Below are 10,000 nucleotides of genomic sequence, written 5' to 3'. Positions count from 1 at the left end.
TTACATTACAGTCATTTAGCAGACAATTTTATCCAAAGCGACTAACAATAATTGCATTTAACGTAGTAAAAGCCAATGTACTACTACTTGCCAGTAGTCATCTTCTTTCTAAAACAAGTGACTAAGAGCATAATCTAGTTCTGAAGGCAAAGTGGAAGAATAGCAATCTTGTAAGAAAATCAAGCAGTGCTGAATTATTTTTTACCCGTGGAGCGCTCCAGTTCAGTTTAGGAAAGACACGCCCACCCAGCGTGTTTATGGCTTCCAGCACTTTGGAATTGAATTCTGGGAACTCAGGGGCCTGGAACACACAACCACAAAACACCATCACATGTAGTACTTATAACAACGTCCCCAAAGAGTTACAAACGGATGAATCAAAATGGTGTCTCAATATTCACATGACTTACTGTGACAGTGGTGGTTGTCTCATCATCTGACCACTGTGTTTGGTGGGAGAAAAGTATGTGAAACATATTAATAATCTGTAAACTGGAAGTTGATGAACAATGATTTAATTTGAAAATTAAAATGTTAAAAATATGTTAATTTTCAGGTCGGTACCTGGACGTCCTCCTCAGCATCCGAGTCACTGTTGGTTTGGGTTTGCTGTGTGTTGTCGCTACAGAAAAGATCAATTGTGACTGGAATGTGATGAACAGGTGTGTGTGTGTGTGTGTGTGTGTGTGTGTGTAGTCCATGCTCACCCTCCAGAGACTACCAGTGTTCCATCGTCCAGTAAATAGTCAATTACATTCTGAGGCAGTGGAAGAATCAAACTGTAATAGAGAGGACAGACAGGCGAGGGTGACAGAGAGCAGGACACACAACAAGTCTCACGTAGATAACTAGACTTTCATGGTTATTGAGCAGGTTAAAAACTACTGGCCCACCAGACAAACCACTGATGACCAAGAACACAGGTGTCTGACAGGTGTATTATCTTCACGTGTTAATTAACTTACAATGTATAATTTGCCGATGTATTTAGGAGCAAAGCGTATTGAATTTAAATATTACCGACAATAGCCTATTTAATATGTGCAAGATTTTTGTCTTAGACTCTTGTCTAAATAAAATGAAGCCATCCATCCCATCACATAGCTTAGTGCTACTGACCAAGCACACAAATGCATAGCTGTCTATCGCACCCAAATCCGTTTTTATCTCCCGCAGATAACAACAACATATTCGAGAATATTCATATCAGATTTGAGAGGTTACCTTTTGATAGTATGTTTCTTAAATATCGGATACCAGACCGAAAACTGACAGTTTACAACTTGATCCTTCTTCATGCTGCAATTGCTTTACCGGAAGTGTCCATCTGTAAATGGTTCCCGCAAGTCACTCATTAAAATGGTCGCAAAGACGCTTTCCACGTTGGAAAAAAAAAAAACTAAGGGTACATGTTTGCCATCTAGATATCTATACATCTATAAACTGTACTTTGGTGATGGAGTGAGCTGTAACGATCGCTTGGCACTTTCTCAGGAGGGGACGTATTTTTGTGTAGCACACGTGGGCTGACTTGTGACTTGGCTGAAAACACTGGACCTGCAAGTGAGTGGATTCAGGATGAAAATCTACTTTGTTTCTCATTCACGTTGATTTGCGAAGTTACATATCAACGTGAAAGCATATTCCTCTACGATCTTGTATGAATACGCTACAGAATAACAATCAGAAAGTGATAGGTAACCTGGTAAAGTTATCAAGCTATCTACAGTAGCTATATACGGTACCGAATACCATGCAGCCTGCAATAAAAGTTATTTTTTAACGTTTATTTTTAGTTCCATGTAGTTAAAACTAGCTAAAATGAAACGGCTAGTGCATTGCAATGACATTAATGTCAACGGGTTAATTAACTTATTATGCAATGGGTGTAAAGGTCCATGTGATCGAGCACGTTTACATCATGAGGACTATTATCTATTATCTAACTATTACTATCTCTCTGTCCACAGACTCAGACTGAAGCAAGGATGAGCGACCAAGCTACAACCATCCCTCACATCCTGAAAGAGGAGGTGACGTTAGATCTCTTTCAGTCACACGAGGTTACATTGTCATGTTATGAGTAATGAGTATTTATGTGTGTGTGTGTGTGTGTGTGTGTGTGTGTTAAACTCACTTTCTCTAAGTCCAGGTCATTGCAACTGGAAAATGGGTGAAGCTTGAGAAGACCACTTATGTGGACCCTGCTGGAAACACAAGGTACTGAACCAATCAATGGGTTGGTCTTGTATGTAAGGTATTGACAGTATGTTCACACATTTGATTTTTTGTCTTTCAATAGAGTTTGGGAGACTGCTAAAAGGACCACCAGGCAAACCGACACCGAAACAGATGGTGTGTTTGTCCCCTTGTGTGGTTGTGTCATTGATTTATTTATATTTTTTTTATAAACAGGGTTTTATAAAACATAAAATAAACATTAGGTTCCTGTTTTTTCTTTCCCAGGTGTGGGGGTAATCGCCCTCCTCAAAAGAACCTTGCACAAAGACTGCGTTGTCATGGTGAAGCAGTTCCGTCCACCCATTGGTTGTCACACCCTGGAGTTCCCCGCAGGTGGGATCATGTTGGAGTTGTACTGCAGTGTGACAGAAGTGGGGATCGAACCACTGACCCTCTGTTTGGATGGAAACCTGAATATCTACCGCTAGACCAAAGGGGGAGGGGGGGGGTCGATAATTGGGGTTTTTCAGTCGCAGGCAGGGCTACTCATCACTCAGTGATCGAAGGGTCAGTGGTTCGAATCCTAGCTCCGACTGTCCACATGTCGAAGTGTCTTTGAGCAAGACACCTAACCCCAAATTGCTCCCAATGAGCAGGTTAGCACCTTGCATGGCAGCTACCGCCATTGGTGTGTGAATGTGTGTGTGTGAATGGTTGAATGAGAGGCCATTGTAAAGCGCTTTGAGTGCCGCTAAGGTGGAAAAGCGCTATATAAGTGCCGTCCATTTACCATTTACCATCACACAATCTCGTTTCAAACAAGCTCTGCCACAGCGGCACCGGCAACAACATTGCCATATGTAGCATAGCATCTATATTAAATCTCCATCTGGTGAGGTTTTGTGCCCAGATTTTGTCATGTGACAAGCTATTTTGAATATATTTAGTTGGTCCCAAGGCCGTGAGACATTCAGAGATTGTAAACGGTAGTCCCAGCTGTCAACTTAAGTAAAAACACCAGAACAACACCAGAATGGAGTTGACCCAGCGGCTGCGTGGTCTCTCTTCCGTGTCCAGGTTTGATTGACGAGGGCGAGAGCGCGGAGACGGCTGCTCTGAGAGAGCTGAAGGAGGAGACGGGCTACAAGGGAGAGGTGATGGGAGTCACCCCAGGTTAGCCCCTGACACACACACACACACACACACACACACACACACACACACACACACACACACACACACACACAGGACTTCAGTGCCTACATAATCAGTTATTCTGCTGGACAAGTAGTCCAGTATACTGGGGTTTGGGGTCAGTGCAGTTTTAATTCATTTCATATCAATTCAGAATTTCAACTGTAATATCAATTTCATAGCTCAAGATAGGCCTGTTATTTCAAATACTTTAAAGATAATTAAGAGGGAGCATTTTGTATAAAAATATTATTTTAGAATGAAGTTAAACTCCCTTCCGTAGGGCTGACTGTGTTGTGAATGCTCCTGATTGGTCTACCCTGTCCTCTCAGTGAATGCTCCTGATTGGTCACCCCTGTCCCCTCAGTGAATGCTCCTGATTGGTCACCCCTGTCCCCTCAGTGAATGCTCCTGATTGGTCTCTCCTGTCCCCTCAGTCACATGTCTGGACCCTGGCCTCTCCAACTGCACGACTCAGATCGTCATGGTGAACATCAATGGTGATGAGCTGGAGAACATCAACCCCACACAGCAGCTGGGTGAGCGAGGGGAGGGGGCGGGGCCAGGGGGCGGGGCCTGCTGACCTGAACACTCCTGACACGGATGTAATATCATAGACATATACACTAGACGCCGCATTGACGTTGATTTGATTGCTGCCGGACGAAAAATGCAGCCGCCATCTTGGTCCGGTACGGAGCTCCATGAGTAAACTAGTGATGGGTCGGTCGCGAACGATACGGCTCTATGTTCTGGCTCTTAAGTGAACGATGATAAATACATTGTTGTTAGCTGACAGATACAACTAAAACTGTTGGATGCTGCTGTTTTGCACTTTGTAATTTTTTTCATTTTTGTATTTATTATTTATGTTATTTGACTGTTCAAAAACAAAAATATTTGTTTCTACTTAAATTCTAGAGTTCTCTCTTGATGCAGGGTTACTTTTACTGACTGAAACTGCTGAGGAGAGCGGTTGTCACGTGACAGCGGTACCGGACCAATATGGCGGCCGTATTTTGCGCTGCTCAATCCATTACGAGTCATCTCCTGTTCATATCTATGTGTAATATACATTAGTACTGTATGTTCTCATTCTAATTAGCTACTTAGTAAGCTTTGACTATGTCTAACTCCTCTCTTTTTTCTCGCTTCCTCTTTCTTGCAGGGGATGGAGGTAATTTTATTTTCGCACAAACACACATTGGGCAAGGTTGTTTTTTCCACCCCGCTGTTGCACTTTTACCACCAAAGTTTTATTCGTTTTTTTGTTTTACTTCCAGAATTTGTCCAAGTCATTCATCTACCTCTTGACGAATTCCAGAAGAAAGTCGATGGTGATTATTTATCTTGCCTTGCATGCAGAATAACCAAGTCCATAATACTCATCATAATGCCAGCGGATTGAATTGGCTTTATTGTGTTCCGTCAAGGCGGATAGCAGGAATGATCAAACACTAACCCTCGACTCCCACTCCTGCAGAGCTGATGAAGAAGGAGAAGATCGTGGTGGACTCTAAGGTGTACATCTTTGGTATGGGCATGGCCCAGGCTTTCTTCAAACCCAATGAGCTCCCAGTTCTCAAGCAGTGAGGAGCAGACCAGGATGGGGGAGGTGGGAGAGACAGAGAGAGGAGAGGGTGGAGGGTAGTTGGTTGTGGACTCTCCTGTCATATTCTCTGTTACACCACATAGATGGACCAGAGATGAGACTGTTTACGGCGGCCATATTGTGTCTTAAATGGTCTTTTGGGAACAGTCTAAGAGGATCATGGTTCAGAAAGTATTATCCCTCGCCTTGTATGTCTCAAGGCCCACAATCACCAACAGTGTTTTTGCTTTTGCACTCGTTGTATCGAGGTATGTTCCTTAAATCATGCACCTTTAGTACTGAGAATGGTTACAAAGACATGCCTTTACAAGCTGTGTGGTAATACAAGCTGTGAATCTAATTATTAATATCATTCCTAAATGCATGATAAACATTCCTAATCCACACGAACCTGTTTCCAGGGCAACGACACCTCACTGTTAGAGAGTAATGGTACTGTTATTAAAAAAAATTGCTTTGATGATGATGTTAACCTGATAAACTGAAACTATAAACCACTTTTGTTAACTCAATGATCAGAAGATGTCTTTCTGTCCTGACTGTACTGGAATGAGATTGAGATTACTAGTAATAGTTGAAATAACTTGAATAAATACTTTTTCTATTCCTACTTGACCCTTGCTGGCTTTTTTTTGAGGGGGCGGGGAGATAGATTTGATTTGATGATGATGATGATGAGAACCCGGTCTGTAGGGGGCGGGGAGATAGATTTGATTTGATGATGATGATGATGATGATGATGAGAACCCGGTCTGTAGGGGGCGGGGAGATAGATTTGATTTGATGATGATGATGATGATGAGAACCCGGTCTGTAGGGGGCGGGGATATAGATTTGATTTGATGATGATGATGATGATGAGAACCCGGTCAGTAGGGGGCGGGGATATAGATTTGATTTGATGATGATGATGATGATGAGAACCCGGTCTGTAGGGGGCGGGGAGATAGATTTGATTTGATGATGATGATGATGATGATGATGAGAACCCGGTCTGTAGGGGGCGGGGAGATAGATTTGATGATGATGATGATGATGATGATGATGATGATGAGAACCCGGTCTGTAGGGGGCGGGGAGATAGATTTGATTTGATGATGATGATGATGATGATGAGAACCCGGTCTGTAGGGGGCGGGGAGATAGATTTGATGATGATGATGATGATGATGATGAGAACCCGGTCTGTAGGGGGCGGGGAGATAGATTTGATGATGATGATGATGATGATGATGAGAACCCGGTCTGTAGGGGGCGGGGAGATAGATTTGATTTGATGATGATGATGATGATGATGATGATGATGAGAACCCGGTCTGTAGGGGGCGGGGAGATAGATTTGATTTGATGATGATGATGATGATGATGAGAACCCGGTCTGTAGGGGGCGGGGAGATAGATTTGATGATGATGATGATGATGATGATGATGAGAACCCGGTCTGTAGGGGGCGCTGTGGAGACCCTGCAATGTTTACTAACCTGCGTGGTGGGAAGTCCCATACTGACTAGCTGCTAGCTAAATTAAACGGAATAAACGTATTATAAAGGTGAGTTCCTCGTTAATCCAGAGTTGGAGAATGTACCTGCAGCAAGCCTTTCCGCATGGTTATGATGCCACGTTTACTGGCTTGTTGAATAAGCTGGGTTGTTCAAGCAGACACTACTAGCTTGTATTATGTGGCTAATTTCTTACTCGTTTTTTTTCAATTCCCTGATTCTAATAAGGCGACCAGAGACCAAGCAACCACTCTTCACCATGGAGTCAGCTATAAAAGGTATTGTCTGTGCTTAGCAAGCCTAGTTTAAATGTAGTACCACATAGGGACGTGTAGACTAACTAGTTATCTAACGTTACACGAGGCTGAAGTTGGTTGCTATTGTTAATTTATACTGATACAAGACAACGTTTGAGATGTAGTGTTTGTAACGTGACCAATGTGGAGTTAGCAAGTTAAAATGGTCAATTGCACTGGGCCTAAAAAGCTTGATGGCTAATTTCATGTCAACGTTGACTTGTGTTGCTGATGGGACTCGTAACCCTGGCATCACCAGACCCCGGATGTGAGGTCATGATCATGGTGGTGAAGCCTGGCTAACTAAAGTAAAGTATACCTGTAGCTGGGAGCAGTGGTGTGTTGTGTGTCTTGAAAGGCCTCAGACATCACAATCTACAAGCCGAAAGCCCCCACAGCACATGACTTGCACCTAGGCACCGACCTGAACGAGTTCTGCTGTCCATTTGAAAGACAGAGACTCTCCTGTCACCTCCATTTATCAGCCCTGACCCCCACCCCAGACTGGGCCCGGACCTCTCCACAACTCCTTCCTCTTCCTGGGAACCATTGTCTCCTGGGACCTCAGGTTCAGCAGAGGATGTACTTCCTGAGGCAGCTGAAGAAGTTCAACCTGCCCGAGACAGTGATGGACAGTGATGGTTCTCCTCTACACCTCCATCACTTGAGTCCATCCTCACCTCCTCCATCACCACCTGGTTCTCTGCTGCCACGGCCGCAGCGTGTCGTCCGCTCTGCTGAGAGGGTGATTGGCTGCAACCGGCCGTCACTCCAGGTCCCGCCTCCAGGTCTCTGAAGAGGGCAAGGAAGAACTTGGCAGGCCCCTCCCACTCTGGACACAAACTCTTTGAACCGCTCCTCCACGGCAGAAGGCTGCGATCCATCATGAGCAAAACCCCCTCGTCACAAAAGCAGTTTCTTCCTGACTGCTACCAGCCTCATCAACAACATCCACTACTGAATCTGACTCTACACTAGCGCTTACACACAGCGCTTGAGGATCACACTGCACATACATAACACATCACAAGTAGTGTATATTTAAGCAATAAACCACGAGAGGCCGTGTGTTATAGTGATTTTATAACAGCTAGGGGACGTTGTTAGGCACGACGCGAAGCGGAGCCCCCCTAGCTGTTATAAAATCACTTATAACAGCAGCCCAGAGCGAACTGCTGAAGTGAAAACCTCCCAGGCTACAATGATCTGATTGGTTGTGTTCTGAATCTGGTTGTGTTCTGAATCTGATTGGTTGTGTTCTGAATCTGATTGGTTGTGTTCTGAATCTGATTGGTTGTGTTCTGAATCTGATTGGTTGTGTTCTGAATCTGATTGGTTGTGTTCTGAATCTGATTGGTTGTGTTCTGAATCTGATTGGTTGTGTTCTGAATCTGATTGGTTGTGTTCTGAATCTGATTGGTTGTGTTCTGAATCTGATTGGTTGTGTTCTGAATCTGATTGGTTGTGTTCTGAATCGGATTGTTTGTGTTCTGAATCGGATTGGTTATGTTCTGAATCTGATTGGTTGTGTTCTGAATCTGATTGGTTGTGTTCTTGCTTGTGCAGGGAAGGCAAAGAGGAGGCATCTGTCTGCAGACGAGTGTGCTGAGCTGGGGAGCAGTCCGGGCGGGGCCCAGGTCCTCACTCAGCCTCACGCTCACCAGCCCCAAACCCCCCCCCCCGGCCGCGGCCTCTACCCGCGCTCCCCCGGCAACGCCAAGAACCCTCGGACGCCCACCAAGAGAAAGAAACTGGGTAATTATCTGCGTTGGCGTGCGTGTTGTGTGTTACAAGCTCTAATAACACACAAGCACAAAACCCTGTGATTAGATTAGTCTGACTGACAAATACATTATTTTTCCGGTTTGAAGTGTAATGATCTTTTCTCTTCCTTTTTTTTTATTAAATCAAATAAATATTCATTCATACACTGCACTGTAACTTTTATTCCTGTATTTTATTTTTCCTGCATTTTGTTGTAAATGTCCTTTTTTACATTTTGTTTTATATGACCTTTTTATGTGTTGCACTTTGTCTTGATGCTTTTAATGTCTCATGTAAAGCACTTTGAATTGCCTTGTTGCAGAAATGTGCTATAAATAGGGATGCACCGGTGTTGGCCTTGTTGACTGCCATCGGCCCATCGGCAAATAAAATGACATTCACCGATGTTAGTGGCCGATGTTATGTAGCAACAATTACGGCTTTTTTTGTTGCAATACTTAGCCTACCCAGCTGCAGATTCAGAGAAGATCCGTGACGTAACACCGCAAACGCACGTGTAGTTTGCTTTCAAATTAAAGTGAAATAAAAATCAGCGTTTTGGAACCAAACATTTCATTTCTTTGTTTCCCTGGCACAAAAGGGAGAATAAAAATAAACATCGGCCACCGGCATCGACCATCGGCTGGATTGTTATTTAAACATCGGCCATCGACCATCGGCTGGATTGTTATTTAAACATCGGCATCGACCATCGGCTGGATTGTTATTTAAACATCGGCATCGGCCCAGAATTTTGTAATTGGTGCATCCCTAGCTATAAATAAACTTGCCTTGCCCCCCCCCCCATGTGTTTCTTCCGCCCCCCCCAGACGGTGACCAGGACAGACTGCAGAGAAGCGTGGCCCAGTTCTTCCCGGTGACCGGTGTGGTCAGGGCCAGCCCCCAGAAAACGGCCCAGTCACAGCTGACTCCCAAGAAGGAGCCGCCGCAGGAGGAGACACCGCGGGGCTGCCAGGAGGAGGCGCCAGAGGCGTTAGCCACGCCCATTAAGGAGGAGCCAGAGGCGTTAGCCACGCCCATTAAGGAGGAGCCAGGGAGGGAGAGGGACTGGATCAGTCCCCGGAAAACGTCCCAGCCACGGGCGTCCACTCAGACGGACAGACTCTGGGAAGAGCGCACTCCCAAGAAAGAACCGCGCGTGGAGGAGGAGGAGGAGGAGGAGGAGGAGGAGTCGTCACTAGGCACGCCGACCAAGGAGGAGGAGCCGGGGGCGTTTGCCACGCCCGTTAAGGAGGAGCCGGAGGAGGAGATAGACTACCTGGAGGGGATGACGGCGGCCATGTTCGGGGACGACGAGGAGTTTGAGCGTGACGCCCCGGGCGGCGGCGAGGACGCCGGGTGGGAGGAGTGGGACCAGGAGGAGGTGGAGGCCCTCCCCGACGCCCACTACGGCCTGCTGGGCAGCAGCGGGAGGCTGGTCCAGCCCCAGGGCC

General features: G+C 45.5%; 3 protein-coding genes across 3 annotated transcripts in view; 2 read left to right on the top strand and 1 right to left on the bottom strand.

Annotated features, from left to right (window-relative positions):
* The window catches only part of cdc123 (cell division cycle 123 homolog), a 7,117-nt gene extending 5,800 nt beyond the window's left edge, over nt 1-1,317 (bottom strand). Inside the window, exons 1-5 of the mRNA XM_084447918.1 lie at nt 1,225-1,317; nt 708-779; nt 565-622; nt 411-443; nt 206-301 (exon numbers count right to left, since the gene is read on the bottom strand). Coding sequence (XP_084304044.1) covers nt 206-301; nt 411-443; nt 565-622; nt 708-779; nt 1,225-1,298 — 333 coding nt within the window. The 5' untranslated portion in view covers nt 1,299-1,317. The remainder of the gene's footprint in view (nt 1-205; nt 302-410; nt 444-564; nt 623-707; nt 780-1,224) is intronic.
* Nucleotides 1,318-1,466: 149 nt separating this feature from the next.
* On the top strand, nt 1,467-5,530 carry nudt5 (nudix (nucleoside diphosphate linked moiety X)-type motif 5). Its single transcript, XM_084447923.1, has 9 exons — nt 1,467-1,563; nt 1,971-2,033; nt 2,153-2,220; nt 2,303-2,355; nt 2,467-2,574; nt 3,259-3,354; nt 3,813-3,914; nt 4,659-4,712; nt 4,859-5,530. Exons 2-9 carry the CDS (start codon nt 1,989-1,991, stop codon nt 4,966-4,968), a joined length of 636 nt encoding a protein of 211 aa, XP_084304049.1. The 5' UTR covers nt 1,467-1,563; nt 1,971-1,988; the 3' UTR covers nt 4,969-5,530.
* Nucleotides 5,531-6,477: 947 nt separating this feature from the next.
* The window catches only part of fbxo18 (F-box DNA helicase 1), a 22,365-nt gene continuing 18,842 nt past the window's right edge, over nt 6,478-10,000 (top strand). The window contains exons 1-4 of the mRNA XM_084447652.1: nt 6,478-6,536; nt 6,715-6,764; nt 8,349-8,537; nt 9,377-10,000. The exon at nt 9,377-10,000 is cut by the window's right edge and continues 122 nt beyond it. Of these exons, the coding sequence (XP_084303778.1) occupies nt 6,746-6,764; nt 8,349-8,537; nt 9,377-10,000 (832 nt within the window). The 5' untranslated portion in view covers nt 6,478-6,536; nt 6,715-6,745. The remainder of the gene's footprint in view (nt 6,537-6,714; nt 6,765-8,348; nt 8,538-9,376) is intronic.

The sequence above is a fragment of the Borostomias antarcticus genome (assembly GCF_949987555.1).
Source record: "Borostomias antarcticus genome assembly, chromosome: 13".
NCBI lineage: Eukaryota > Metazoa > Chordata > Actinopteri > Stomiiformes > Stomiidae > Borostomias > Borostomias antarcticus.
The sequence above is the reverse complement of the archived record's forward strand: the minus strand, read 5'-3'. Positions and strand labels throughout refer to the sequence as shown.

Coding starts and splice junctions, on each gene's coding strand:
- nudt5 (XM_084447923.1), top strand. CDS start 1,989: ATGAGCGACCAAGCTACAACCATCCCTCACATCCTGAAAGAGGAG. Junction 2,034..2,152: donor CTCACATCCTGAAAGAGGAG/GTGACGTTAGAT, acceptor CTCTAAGTCCAG/GTCATTGCAACTGGAAAATG. Junction 2,356..2,466: donor AACCGACACCGAAACAGATG/GTGTGTTTGTCC, acceptor TTTCTTTCCCAG/GTGTGGGGGTAATCGCCCTC.